Here is a 15,358-nt window from a genome sequence, read left to right as displayed (position 1 = left end):
TTGGGGGGGGGGGGGCAGAAGATAAATATAGCCAAACTTATTTGCAGGTATTCTGCTCACAAGGGGGTTTTCTTCCTCTGGAGAGGTGACCAGTTTTGAACGTGGAGAACCCCTAGGTTTTTAGAATTGGTTTCAAAGGTCCATATATCCAGTCTTGCCAGAAAGCAATTTCTGAGAAGAAGGTAGAAGACTGCAAAGCACATGCTTTAATCCAGTGTGTATTGGATCTATGCATAAATGTGACCCAGCCAACATTAAGCAAGGGTGAATACAAGTCTCTATGTGTGCGGTGCTTGCAAACAAACAGAGCACTTCCAGATTATAATTACTGGTCCCGAGTACATAGCAGCTAGCAAATGCCTCTATTGTCCTTTAAAACGAAGCACCCACTGTGCTGTGCTTGTGCTTTCAGGGGGAGCTTATCCTTCAGTTAAACTCAGCCCAAAAGGACAGGAGGGAAAACCTTTATCAGACTGTGTTATGTCTTGCTGCAGGTGAGGAAGCTGAATGTTTGAATGGCCCTCGCATGTTAAAAACAAAACAAAAACCCAACCCATCCCTTGCTGATTCAGAATTCGGCATTTTGGGGAGAAGTGTTGACCCTAGCCTTTCCTCAGCATGCAAAGCCACCCTCCCTCAATATATAGGAAGGGTTTATCATATGCACCCTCCGGGGGGGGGGGGCGGACGGACATTCGCCAATAAGAGGAGAGGGTTGGGAGGAGAAAAAAAGAGAATCAGACCTTAAGACCAGACTCAAAAGGTAGTGTGGCCTATGAACCGTTGCAAAAGTCAAACAGATAGCCAACCAGACGGCATCTTAAGCAGCAACTAATGGAACCAGGGCAGCCTATCGCTGCCTTTGTAGGAAGATTATGTGTCCATCAAGCCCAGGATTATTGATCAAGGGTCTACGGCCCTTTCACATCACCATCCGCCTGATCCTATTAACTGGAGATGCCGGGGTTTGAATCTGGGAGCTTTCCACACATGCCACCCCTGAATTATGGGCCCCTCGACTGTACAATCCAGAACAGCGATGGGATTCAGTTTCTTGCAAACTTGAGAGTCCTTTTACATAACCTTGCTGCAGGAGCACACTTCTTGAGAGATGGACAGTGGAACGCCTGTATTCCTACTAGACAGGAGAGCGCAGACCCTTTCTCACGTAGAAGACCACTCCCTATTCTGTTGGGAGCCACCCAGAGTGGCTGGGGAAACCCAGCCAGATGGGCGGGGTATAAATAATAACATTATTATTATCCGTGCAAGGAACTGAACTTTGAAAACAATGGCCCCTTCTCGTTCCCGTCAAATCCGTTCCTTGAGCAATAGCATTTGATACTGATAAAATCCTACATTTGCCTGAAAAAAAACCCAAACCACCAAGAATCACATTTGCCAAAGAAAAAAAAAAACCAGGTCCGCCCCCGCCCCAGGAAGAAAGACATGAATGTTGCAAACTTTAACATTCCAGCAAGACCCATGATGATCTATATTGCAATATTGGCTTGATTTGGCTGGCTTTTTTTATGCCAGCATGGGACCACAACAGGAAACATAACGATTTGATTTAAATGCTTGGAAATCCATGCTTTTACAATTTCCTGAGAATGCCCTTTGGGATCCTTGAAATGTCAAAAGAAAAAAGAGAAAAAAAAGAGCACAGTGAGTGACCGATAAGAAATGAATTAGGAGACTGCTTCCCCAGGGGTGGCGGCTTTCAGGATTTTATCAGCAGAGCTTCTTTCCAGCTGAATTCACCTTTTCCATTAGGAGGAATATGTGCTCTGCAAACTCCCGGATCGCGCCGCGGCCACCGTTGCATTTGCAGATGTAGCCGGTGGCTTTCTGGGCAGCAGGGCAGCCGTCGGCGGGGACGGCGCTCATGCCAGCTTTCTTCAGGCACTCCACATCCGATTCCTCATTTCCTGCAGCGACAGAGACACACATTCGATCAGGACCCTAACAACAAAAGGCCACCACTAGTAGAAGGCTGTTGATTCCAAGCATTCATTCATCAAAGCTTCAGAGTTTCTTTCCCAAGGCAATGAAGGTGCTTGCAACAGTACACCACAAAACCTAAGGTTTCATAGGCTCATAGGATTGGAGAGTTGGAAGGGACTGTGAGGATACCCAGAGCTTATAGGGTTAACAGCTGTCACTGGGAGTGTGTTCGCATCTTTGTTATGTGAACGTTTTACTTTCTGTCTTGCTGCGACAGGAGAAGCATCATGCCTTCGCTCTCTCCTGGCCGAATTGTTTATTTTTGCTGCTGTACAATAAAGCTTCGTAGAATAGAGAAGCTGTTGTACGAGAGTTTTACTGCATGGCTGAGATTCCTTCCACACAGGCACACCGCTGCACAAGATACTCTGCTGGTAGCCGGGAGAAGCAGGTTGGCACAGTGGAAGCGGACTGGACGCCACAACAGTCCCACTGTTCGCAGCCTAAACGGACGCTCAACGGAACAGGGACCCTCCCCAGGGGTCATCTAATCCAACCCCCTGCACCGCAGGAATCACAGCTGTGCAGGAGAACTTCTCAGCACATTGAGAACAGGAGCCTTTGCTTGGTAAACGTCATAATTTTGCTTGTAATCTTCAGGAGAAGATGAGATTCTCTAGGGTGGCTAATCTGTGGCCTTCAAGATGTTGCTGGACTACAAATCGTGTTACACTTGGCCATTGGTCAAGCAGGCAAGGGCTGATGGGAGCTGTAGTTCACCAGTGTATGGAAGGTCAAAGGATGGTCATCCCTAGATTAGACCAAACACGTAAAAAAACACCAAACCCTTAGATGCAAACTTTGACTAGAGCTGTCATAGATACTTTAGATCAGGGCAGACCAACCTTGGCATGGAACCCGCGGGCTGCACCACTGCCTTGTTGCTTGTGCTAGAGGTAAGCCCAAAATTTGGCGCCCTTCCATCCCACATGCAATATAGTGTATGTAATGAAAGCTTGTGGGTTGGCTCTCCAGTTGTTGATGGACTCCAGCTCCCAGCAGCTCCAGCCAGCGCAGCTAATGGCCAGGGATGATGGGAGTTGTAGTCCACAGGCTTCCCGTCTCTGACATACAGCACAGAGCTAGATTTTTCAGGTGGAGATCAAGCCTCACCTAAATAGGCCACTTCCTTCCAGCAAAGCCCCATTTCCTTCCTCCATTTCTCTACAGCCAGCAGCTTGTCAGCCACGTTGACTTCCGCAGCACAGCCCAACTTCATGGCAGAAAGAGTCTTCGATGAGCAGTCCCTCTCGGAGATCAGCCGCACCTATGGACACAAGAGGAGCCTGCAGGATCAGGCCAATGGCCCACCCAGTCCAGCATCCTGTTCTCACAGTGCCCAACCAGGTGTCTGTAGGAAGCCTGCAAGGGGGACGTGAACCTCCATCGTTCTGCCCGGACACTGAGGTCCAGCGCCGAGGGCCTTCTGGCGGTTCCCTCCCTGCGAGAAGCCAAGTTACAGGGAACCAGGCAGAGGGCCTTCTCGGTAGTGGCGCCGGCCTTGTGGAACGCCCTCTCACCAGATGTTAAAGAGAACAACAACTACCAGAGTTGGTAGTTAATGAGAACAACAACTACCAGACTTTTAGAAGACATCTAAAGGCAGCCCTGTTTAGGGAAGCTTTTAATGCTTAATAGGTTATTGTATTTTAGTGTTTTGTTGGCAGCTGCCCAGATGGGTGGGGTATAAATAATAAATTATTATTATTATTATTATTATTATTATTATTATTATTATTATTATTATTATTATTATTTAGTACTATCCTGTCCTGAGCAACTTCCAGCAACTGGTATTCAGAACCATGGCTGCCTTCAATTGTGGAGGCAGAGCATGTTAGAGGCCAGAAGAGGAGTTCATCTCCTCTTGCAGGCCTCTCACAGAGCATAGTTTCCAGCACGGCTAGCAGCCACCAATAGTCTGCTCCTCTTTGAAAGTCATCTGGGTTAAGAGATGGAAAGACAAAGTCCCTACCAGAGAAGAATGGCAAAATAAGCTGATGGACTACGATGAAATGGTAAAACTGACCGGAAAGCTCAGGAACCAAGAAGACCAAAACTTCAAAAAAGAATGGGGAAAATTTATAATTTACTGGAGAAACCACTATAAGCAGATGAAAACACTATAACACTTCTAATGTAGAATATACAGTGGTACCTCGGGTTACATACGCTTCAGGTTACAGACTCCGCTAACCCAGAAATAGTGCTTCAGGCTAAGAACTTTGCTTCAGGATGAGAACAGAAATCATGCAGCAGTGGCGCGGCAGCAGCAGGAGGCCCCGTTAGCTAAAGTGGTGCTTCAGGTTAAGAACAGTTTCAGGTTAAGAACGGACCTCCGTACTTAACCTGCAGTACCACTGTACTGTGGATGAAAAGGAAAAGACATCAAATTTGGATGATGAAATAATATGCAGTTGAAAAGGTTTATAATAGGGCCCATGAAGGGGAAAAGTGGGAAGTCTAGAGATTCAAAGAAATCTCTAAATATGGATATGCATTTTGTATTGTTATAACTCTGTACTTGTAAAATCAAATAAAAATTATTTCCCCAAAATAATAATAATAGAAACATGAAAAAAAGAAAGAAAGAAAAAGTCGCCTGGGTTGGTTGGTACCACTGTTTTCTGGGGGAGTGAATTTTATCTTGTTATTTTTACAGGAGCTTTACACAATAGTTTTGCAACGTGAAAAGATCCTGTAAAAATAACATGATAAAATCGTGTTGGAACAAATCTTATTGCAGCAATTTGGGATGTTTCCTTTTTGAGAACTCATACGTGCAGTTCCTGAGTTCAGTGGGAGATGGGAGCAATGGCCGCATTTAACCAGGGCAACAAAGCCCCACTAAGCCCCTTCTAAAATCCCAACCACACTGAGCCATATGGTTTTGAGGTTCTCTCCCCGAAACGCTGAGATCTAGAAACTTGCTTTCCTTACAACAAAAGGCAAGTTCCTCTTGGCAACCCTGACGGGTGAATCAGCCGCAAGACAGCTGCAAGAAGCGAAGACACACCTCGACACCTCTTTTCTGAAGCAGGCAGATTCCAGTCGCATCCCTGACGTCGTAGGAAAGAATCTCCTTCTCGTCTCCCGAGACGTAGATGTGGCCCGTGGTGAGGCATCCGTCAATGGTACAAACCAGCAGCTTCACCTCTTTCAAGGCCTCTTTACCGAAGTAGCCGTACCTGGAAAGATGGATGTGGCAATCATAAGTAAGGGGCTGGCGTCTGTGACATTTGCCTCTGCTATGCAATCTCACATGACTGGGGAAAGGGGAAACAAATGAGACAGTAAGAACTTCATTCTCACTTTGGCAATCACTCGTAGCCAAGTAAGATTGTCTTCCATAAACACGGTTTTAACAGTGAGTCCATAAGTGACTTTGGAGGCCAATTCTGGACCCACGCGTCCTTCCACAGTGGGGACATTGGTTTCTGGGTAGAAGTTGATGAGGGTCTGTCAAGCGTGCCTTCTTCCTCTTAGCACGTTTCTCCCTTTCTCCCTTGAGCGTCTTCAAAGCCCATGACACCTCTGGTAATGGCTGTTCTCCAATTGGAGCACTTGCAGGCCAGTGTTTCCCAGTTGTTAGTGTTTATACTACATTTTTTAAGATTTGCCTTGAGAGTGTCTTTAAACCACCCAATATATTTTTCCTCTGATTCCCTGAACAAGCAGGTGTCAGCAATAAAGGAAGCTAGGCTAGCCTTCTGTGACGTTAACAGATGAGAGTGCTGGAGGTGAAATAGTTAAACAGGCTACCCAATCAGAACGCAGGGGGGTGGAGTCAGTGGGACTATAAAACCAGCTCTGGGAGGGGCAAAGGGGAGAGTTAATTGGGATAGAGTTGTGGGTAGGTTGAGTTAGTGTAAGGAAATAGGCTGAGTCAGGAACAGTTAGGGGCTAGGCAGACAAGTAAATATCAGAGAGGTGGTTTAGTGAGTGAGAGCAGGTAGCGAAAGTTATAGGACTGGATAGGCACCCCATGAATGTAATTGACTGATAGTTTATGAAACCACACGCTTGTTAAACTGCAATAAATAAACAAAAGTTTTTGTTTCAATTTAACCCTGACTGGACTCAGTATTGTCCCAGGTAGGGCCTGGGTGGTGGCAGCGAGAAATAAAGTGGTGGCAGAGGGATCAACAGACAGTGTTGGGACCCTGTGTGATCACCACACCTTCTACCTGATTTTTTTTTCCTTTGAAGACGGCATTTTTGCATATAGGAAGTATTTGATTGTGTGAATCCCCAATCGCAGGATGAAGTGCTATAGCCCAGGCACAGGTTTTCAACCTCAATGAAAACTGTGCCACGGTGTGGCTGGACATTTTAGGTATGCATTCCTTACATCATCATCATCGTTATTAATAATAATAATAATAATAATAATAATAATAATAATAATAATAATAATAAATAATAATTTATTATTTGTACCCTGCCCATCTGGCTGGGTTTCCCCAGCCACTCTGGGCGGCTTCCACAGAGACCAAAAATACACTAAAATGTCACACATTAAAAACTTCCCTGAACAGGGCTGCCTTAAGATGCCTTCTGAATGTTTGGTAGTTGTTTATCTCTTTGGCATCTGGTGGGAGGGCATTCCACAGGGCGGGCGCCACTACCGAGAAGGCCCTCTGTTTGGTTCCCTGTAACCTCACTTCTCGCAATGAGGGAACTGCCAGAAGGCCCTCGGTGCTGGATCTCAGTGGGGGTGGAGACACTCCTTCAGGTATACAGGACCGAGGCCGTTTTTAAAATTTTATTTATGTTTTTATAGCACTCTTCAATTTAAAAATTCATAAGGCAATTAACATTATTCATTTGCAAAAAAATTCATTTTTGTTGTGGGCATCCGTATGTCTCAAGAGACAATGGAGTGCACATCTAGGGGTGAAGTCAAAGTGCTGGAGAATCAGAGCACCTGCTGTGGCTGCAGAAACTGGTAAGTTGCCTTAGCAGCACCAAAGTGACCTGGAGCCTGGACAGTGTGTGTGGCGGTCCTGGGCTGCCCAGACAACAAGATCCCCCCCCCCAGCCTTGCTGATGTGCTCCAAAGGAGAACAGAGCAATACATTTGACACCAGCTTGGCTGCAGGAGTTGCTGGAAGGAGGCGTATAAGGCACCATCCAACAGTCTTAGGGACACCAGTCTGGATTTGTGTACTAGGGTTTCCTCCTCAGCCCTTTCTTCTACCGTTGCTACCCCACAAGGAAAAGGGTAAAAATTTCTATACCATCAACATTAAGCAAAAGACTGCCATATGACGGTGAACAGCATAACGTGAACACTAAAATTATATGTGGGTTAAACCACAGAGCCTAGGACTTGCCGATCAGAAGGTCAGCGGTTCAAATCCCTGCGACGGGGTGAGCTCCCGTTGCTCGGTCCTTGCTCCTGCCAACCTAGAAGTTCGAAAGCATGTCAAAGTGCAAGTAGATAAATAGGTACCACTGTGGCGGCAAGGTAAACGGCGTTTCCGTGAGCTGCTCTGGTTGGCCAGAAGCGGCTTAGTCATGCTGGCCACATGATCTGGAAGCTGTATACCTGTTCCCTTGGCAATAAAGCGAGATGAGCGCTGCAACCCCAGAGTCTGTCACGACTGGACCTAATGGTCAGGGGTCCCTTTACCTTAAAACAAACACATGTAATACAAATTGGAGCAAACTGTGGAGGCGCCAAATAAATGAAATATACACATATATTACCGCAGGACTCTTTGCTCTGCAATGGGCCAGTCAATGTCAACATCTATATCCACGCTATGCTCGGCGCGCATTTCGTAATAAGCCATTTTCCCACCCTAAGCAAAATTAAAAGAACACGCCAGTCAGTTTGGCTGAAGCAGAGAGGGAGGAAGGGGCAGAATATGCCAGCATGTGGTATTTCATGTCAAATGACCTCTGGGGCACATGCAACCACCTGGAGAGCAGCAGGGGCCTCTACCCAACCCTTTCTCCAGCAGCAGAAGGCATTCCCAACATGGATGGATGGAAGGAAGGAAGGAAGGAAGGAAGGAAGGAAGGAAGGAAGGAAGTCTGCCACTTAATGCTTCCTGGAAGGGTCTCAAGGAGACCTGAGCTTAAGCGCCTAAGCAAGGCAAACTGGTAGCTTTCTTAGCCAGGTGTGAATGCAAACTAAAGTCTCTCTGGTCTTGCGCTACACTGGAGCCTCCTCCTACACCTTTCCACTTATTTATTTTGACTTGACAAGGTTTATATCTTGTCCACTGCACTCCATGAGCCAGCCCAGACTGGACCACCGCAATGTGCTCCACGTGGGGCTGCCCTTGGAGACGGCTAGGAAGCGTCAATTCAGGTCCAAAATGCAGCAGCCAGATTACTGGATACTGTATCATTGAAATCTCAGATAAGCACTGCTTTCAAACAGTTACCTTGCTGGGGAACCACAACTCAGGCAGGAAGTTCTAAACCTTCTCCCCTTTCAATTTTCCTGCCAAATCCCCCCCACAGCCAGCAAAAAAGGCTGGTGTTTGCCCAGAAGGTGCCATTGCAACATATTTATTACATTGATCCCCTTTCTCCCCATTTTATCCTCACAACAACCCTGTGAGGTGGGTTAGGTTGAGAAACGGCCTAACGTCACCCAGTGAGCTTCATTGCTGAGTTGGGACAAGATTCCTGCTTTCCCAGGGCTCAGTCCAACACTCTAAGTATTATACCACAGGGGCTCTCAGTGGCACCTTTGGGGCAAATGGCAGCTTTGAAGGGGGATTTTTTTGTGTGGGGAAATGGCACAGGAAAGAAGACACGCACCCAGCCAGCCAGGATTCCTTCCCATAATGTAGGTATTTAAAAGAGCAATTAAGGGAGCTGCATTGAAATAAGTGTTCTGTACTGTTAAGAGTATTGGACTGGTTGGGAATTGCCCAAGAAAGATGTTAAATTATTTTTGTATGCCACAACTGCTGCTCGAATTTTATTAGCTAAGAATTGGAAAACACAAGAAGTACCAACAGTGGAAGACTGGCAGATGAAAATGATGGATTTTTTGGAGCTGGCCGAGCTGACCGGAAGAGTCCGGGACCAGAAGGAGGAGGAGTATCAGGAAGAATGGATGAAATTTAAAGGCCATTTAGTTAAATATGTTAAGTTAAATTAATTGGAGATGCTTGCAAAAAACTGATAGGCTTAGGATTGGAATAGGTAATGTGATGAATTAATATGTTTAATGCGGAATTTGAAAGAAAGAAAGATGTTAAGTGATTAAGTTAATTTTATAAGAATATTGGTTTTGGAAAACCGTTAGAATGATATCCACTGAAATTCAACCAGGGAGATACGAGGAAGTCACTTAACAATGTTACTAAGTTTGGTTTAAATACGGTTGAGATTTATGTTTGTTTGTTTGTTTGTTTGTTTGTTTTTTTGGGGGGAAATCAATAAAAAAAATTGGGGAAAAAGAGTAACGGACTGAGACCTGGGGGACAGGAGTCTCCAGCTCACCTTAGAGCACAATTTCAAAAAGAAAAGAAGAAAAACTGTTAAGATGGGACGGACGAAATTTCCAGCTCAACATCTGCACCAACCTGCAAATACCCCTTTTCGATCAGGGACCTTTTGGCAAAGTAGAAAGACCCGTTTTCATAGAGCTCTCCATCCCAGTCCTGCCGGCGGGGGCGCTTGGCCGGATTCAGATTTTGAGGTACGGTCACTTCACTTACTGATAAAAGGGGGAAGGGGGGAGGGGGGAGGGGGGAAAGCGACGAGGGGCAAAAGAACAACATTAATGAGGTGAGTGTGTGTGTGACTTGCCATGAAGTCCAATGGCAGTTTGATTTTGAATCTCCACTACCCTCAGGATTAAAACTGCACTGAATGCATGCAATGATGCTGTTTCCCACCTCTCTGAGACCTCTCCCTGTGGGGCTTTCGCAGTCCACAGGGTGGGTAAAAATCAATTATTAAAAAAATAAATGTAAAAAATAGATTTTTTTAAAAAAATAAAAATCAGATTTTTAAAATAAAATGCTTTTTGAGGAAAAATATTTTTAAAGATAGTTTTCTATTTAAGTCACATTATAGTCCAAAGGCTATTCATCAGGAAATAAGGATTTGTTTTAAGTTTTTCATGTGTGCTAAAACTTAGTCTAAGGTTTTTGTTTTTTTAAAACCATTTAACCACATCAGTTAACAAACATGGATACATATGCTATGTTATTGTTTTATTTAAATAAATTGTCTCTTTCCAATAAAGTACAGCAGGAAAGTTGTCCAAATATAAACAGTTAACTTATTAAACCTCACAATAACCTCATAATTATCTGACAATGTATTTCTAATAGTATAACCAAAATCAGTAATTTTTTATATAACTGCAAAAACTACTCTGACAATTTATTATTCCAAAAATGAAACCTTCATCTGGTTGTAAATATTAAGATTATACCAGCAAGAATGAGTCTTTCTGTAAAAAAAATGATTTAAATCAAGTCTTACTGACTAGTGATTGAAATCAAGTCTTACTGACTAGTGATTGAAATTGTGATTGAAATCGATTTGATTTAAATCAAATCTAACCTGGCAGTCCCAAAAGCAAATTAACGAGGCTTGAGGGGGGCTGGACTAGATGGAGCTTGGTGTTCCTTTCGACTCTACAATTCTATGATCCTAGAATCTTTAGGATGCTCTAAAGGTTGATTACTCAGAGCTGTCGGACAAAGCTGGTGTGGAAGACATGGCCCCTGGCGTTTCCAGGCAAAAGGGTGTAAAAACCTCCAATGGCCCCAAAGGAGGAGAGGGATTCAAAGCACCTCACTGCCAAAATATGACAGGCTCTAGCAAATGTCTGGACTGCTGCTCTGCCGCCACTTGAAGCTAAAGTTGAGATAGTATCTGATCGCAGAGCCGATATAATGCAAATGGCAAATGAAGTGCTTAACGCGAGCCTAACCACACAATCTGAACTCCAACCACTCAAAATGACCAATGAATACCTAGAATTAAAGATCGAGTATCAGTCTAATAGGGATAGACGGAGGAAAAAATGTCTATGTGGGATTCTGGAATGGTAGGAAGGTAGGAGGTTTGGGTGTGTGACATGAGGACTGCATTGTGCTATGTATGGCACTTATGGTCATGTAATAATGATGAAAACGATAACAATTTATATTTGCTTGAATGCTTTTATGAGAAGCAATACCGCTCACCTCCTTTTTTTATTTCGCTCCACCGAAACTGATGCCGCCTGACGACGGAGAACACGGAATCAAAGCCATCCTCCTGGATCATTTTGGCCACCCTGGTAAGATCAGTGGGATGTAAACAAGGGGAAGTTGCTTGGATATTTCCTATGACATCAACCTCTGAAGTGGGGAGGGGAAAGGAGAAGAGAATGACACAGAGGAGATGAATATCACAGTGTTTAGGTAACAATGTGCAATATTACTGTATTTTTTGCTCTATAAGACTCACCTTTTCCCTCCTAAAAAGCAAGGCGAAATGTGTGTGCGTCTTATGGAGCGAATGCAGGCTGCACAGCTATCCCAGAAGCCAGAACAGCAAGAGGGATTGCTGCTTTCACTGCGCAGTGATCCCTCTTACTGTTCTGGCTTCTGAGATTAAGATTTATTTTTTTCTTGTCTTCCTCCTCCATAAACTAGGTGAGTCTTGTGGTCTGGTGCGTCTTATAGAGCGAAAAATACGGTACTCACAATGCATCAATAGCATTTCCAGCACCACATAAAAAAAAGTTCAGGCGGAGACATAAGAGGAAATCCAAAACATGAGCAGGCTATTATCTTTAGCAGGACCAAATCTGAATTTAGCCAGTAGCCTGGTAACCACTGGCAACATGAAATTCCACGCAGGTGAGCCAGAGGGGCAGGGCTCCATTCTTTGCTGGTCCCCAGCAGGCTACTTTATTAAAAGCAAACAAAGCAAAAACAAGCTAGTAACTTTTGCAGACTTGTTTACAAGGCTGAACTGAAAGTCATGAAATAGCAAGCTGATGGGGTGTGTGTGTGTGTGTGTGTGTGTGTGTGTCAATTCCCCCCCATTTCATAAAATTATTTAGAAACAATGACTGCACGCTAGTTGCAAATGCAATTATTAGGCATCCTTCACAGTTTCAAAGTGTTTAGCTTTGTTTACTAAATGCAGGTAAAATAAACATGCTGAATCAGAACAATTTCCAATGCAAACTCAATTTTAAAGATGGCGATTTGATTTATTATTTGTTTTCAATGTTTAAGATGCCTTGAGAAAGGCGGGGGGGGGGGATATAAAAATATAGATACTTTTTAAAACAAAGGTGGACGCCATACCATCGTGATACTGGAGGAACTCCACGATGGCATCTAGGGAGGTGGAGGAGTCTTTCGACACTTCTGAGCTTCTCCGGTGGACTTTTGCCCCAAACTGCTTGGCCACTTTCTCGATTTCGTCGTGGTCTGTGGAAACCCACACGCTGTCGGCAGGCAGAAAGCAGCAGCAACAGGTTATTGCCCAGACAGACAAGAAGGATCAAAGCTATTTCCCTACAAGCCACCGAGAATGGCAGTCACAAGAAAAGAAAACCTTGCAAACACTGGACATGTAATGCAGCTGCATGGTGTTCACATCTTCCTTTGCACAAATAATAATAATAATAATAATAATAATAATAATAATAATAATAATAATAATAATTTATTATTTATACCCTGCCCATCTGTCTGAGTCTCCCCAGCCACCATGGGTGGCTTCCAACAAAGTATTAAAACACAATAGTCTATTAAACATTAAAAGCTTCCCTAAACAGGGCTGCCTTCAGATGTCTTCTAAAAGTCTGGTAGTTGTTTTTCTCTTTGACATCTGGTGGGAGGGCATTCCACAGGGCAGGCACCACTACCAAGAAAGCCCTCTGCATGGTTCCCTGTAACTTGGCTTCTCACAGTGAGGGAACTGCCAGAAGACCCTCAGCGCTGGACCTCAGTGCATAGCTGTCAACCATCCCTTATTTTGCAGGAAACTCCCCTTATCCCAGCGCCGTGTCCCGCTGCTGTCCTTTACTGATGATGTCCCTTAAATTTCCCATTTTTCAAAGGAAGCAGCTCCTCTCCCTCCCTCCCTCCCGGCCAGGGAGGAGGGAGGCTCCAACTGTGTTGCTTGGCAGCGTTGCTCACCCAATAAGGAGTCTAAGAACGACTGGGGGGTGGAGCTAGCGTGCCTTGTGCTGATCAAATCGGCCGCGTTGCCTGGGGACTTGCCTTTGCTCAGCGCTTCCCAGCGGAGAGGTGACGGTGGTTTTCCTTGCTGCATCCCCTTTGCCGGGTTGCCGTGCTGTGGGAACCACCGCTTGAGGCTTCGTTTGGATGCTGGCTGGGCTTTCTGCCTTTGGCTCGGAGGTGCTCAGAGGGCGAACATACCTGTGCTTGGAAAATCCCTTATTTTGGCTGCTGATCCCTTATTTTCGAGGCTGCTGGTCCCTTATTTTCATATCTGTAAGTTGACAGCTATGCCTCAGTGTCCGGGCAGAACAATGGGGGTGAAGACGCTCCTTCAGGTATACTGGACCGCGGCTGTTTACCTAGGACAGGGATGAGGAATCTACAGCCTTCTGAATGTTGTCGGGACCATGCCCCCATCAATCTGTGACCCCTGGCTGGGCTGACGGGAGTTGGAGCCCAACAACATCTGAAGGGCCACAGATTCTCCATTTCTCAGCCTTAGTGGCAGGCCTGTAAACAGCCAAGTAATCTGGTATCTCATGAGTGGGAATAATATCCAAGACAGCAGAATGGAAGACTCATGGGATGCCGACTTCAGTATAAAAAAAATGAATTGTTAAATACAACAGATAAGACAGACTCATCCTATGCATTATTTTTTTAAAAAAATTTGTTTCTTGTTTTCAGCTGGAAAGGAAGAAAGGAGAGAGGAAGGTGCAGCGGGCAACACCGCATAAAAGCAAAGGCAACATTCATGTCCAAGAGTCTATCGCCAGAAAAAAATCATAGAATTGTTGAGTTGGAAGCCACCCTGAGAGTCATCTAGCCCAACCCCCTCCAAAGAGTCCCGGGAACATGACAATCACAGTCCTTCAACTGTGACATGGATAAAGGAAACAAAAGGCAACTAGGCCCATTCAAGCACAGCTGACTCGATGAAGTCCTTGTCACTCTCAACTTTTACACACCACTAACCTCCAGTTGCAGTTATACCTGTTCTGGAGAGGATTTCCACCCCAACCACTGCATATAGTCATTTGGGCATCCACCCAAAGGTGTGCCTTTGTGGAACAACTTTTGACTGTTTTTATATGTATGGGGTACTGTTCTGAAATCTTTGTGTTGTTTTAGATCTATCTATCAAATTGCTGGACTTTTATTTTATTTTAAAATAAATATTATTTGTGTGGCTGAAGCCACTGCAAAAGATAAAGTACATAAAACAGATTAAAACACATTGCACAGTTAAAATAATTATTTGAAGCAGACAATCTGGCACATTCTGCTCCCCTGAAGAATCAGATCGTCCCCACAAAACCTTTCTCCTTCAAACTGCCACAGAACAGGCCACTTTTCCAGAGGTGTAGGAGGAACTATCCCTTAATAAAAAGTTAATCAAAGACCTAATCGATCTCCCAAGTGGGGGATTTATGTGTCTGAATACGGCTGCTCTTAAGTCCTTCTAGACTGGGCAAACCAGTAAGCAGTGGAGTAAATCTTCAGACACAATGACACATTAGTAGTTTTTACGCTGTCATTGTTTAAGTACAAAAAAGGAACAACTGTTTCATTCATTCTGTAAGCTGCTTTGTGGTTTCCCTCCACTTTACAATAAATTTTGTGAAATAAATTAACACACACAAGAGTCATTTTTTAAAAAATGAAAAAACCACAACAAGCCCGGGCTATATATAAATTAAGCTAAAAAGCCTTGCTTTGAAATTTGAAAAAGAAAAAGGCGCCATTGCATTGCATTCCCTCCCCCTCCCCAACTCCTCTGTCCAATCTACAGAGAGTCTCAAAATAACCCCAAAGTCTCGCCTGGAGACAAAAGAACTCTCACTCCTTGGGTGGGTGAAGTGAGGGGGGGGGGGAGAGAGAGAGGGGAAAGGGAAATGGTATTCGCGCATGCGCACACCTCTGAAAGACGCCGGAGTCGAGGGCTGCCCTCAGCACCCAACCAATCAGCGGGACCCCGGCCAGGAGCTTAATGTTCTTCAGCGGGATTCCTTTGCTGCCGCCGCGAGCCAACACCAGCGCCGCCATATGCAGCGGCGGCCGGCCGGCATCTCCCGCCGGCTGGAGGGCGGCGGGCCCTCCCGAGGAGGAATCAGCGGCTGGCGCGGCCATTGCCTGCTGAGGGAGGGAAAAAAACCTCGGCAGCCACGTCAGTAGGC

At 45.0% G+C, this 15,358-nt stretch overlaps 1 protein-coding gene across 2 annotated transcripts; it reads right to left on the bottom strand.

The window, feature by feature from the left end:
- On the bottom strand, window positions 1-15,358 carry CMAS (cytidine monophosphate N-acetylneuraminic acid synthetase). 2 transcript variants are annotated; one of them, XM_081210361.1, is made up of 8 exons: window positions 15,100-15,357; window positions 12,297-12,439; window positions 11,181-11,336; window positions 9,561-9,694; window positions 7,720-7,814; window positions 5,024-5,195; window positions 3,121-3,274; window positions 1-1,931 (listed from the first exon to the last, which is right to left on the bottom strand). In XM_081210361.1, the coding sequence occupies exons 1-8, from the start codon at window positions 15,309-15,311 to the stop codon at window positions 1,735-1,737; spliced, it is 1,263 nt and encodes a 420-aa protein (XP_081066487.1). In that variant the 5' UTR covers window positions 15,312-15,357; the 3' UTR covers window positions 1-1,734. The 2 variants fall into 2 exon arrangements, with proteins under 2 accessions (XP_081066487.1, XP_081066488.1); XM_081210362.1 differs by lacking the exon at window positions 1-1,931 and adding an exon at window positions 1,961-2,758 and having other exon boundaries at window positions 15,100-15,358.

The sequence above is a fragment of the Podarcis bocagei genome (assembly GCF_964188305.1).
Source record: "Podarcis bocagei genome assembly, chromosome: 10".
Classification (NCBI taxonomy): Eukaryota; Metazoa; Chordata; class Lepidosauria; order Squamata; family Lacertidae; genus Podarcis; species Podarcis bocagei.
The sequence above is the reverse complement of the archived record's forward strand: the minus strand, read 5'-3'. Positions and strand labels throughout refer to the sequence as shown.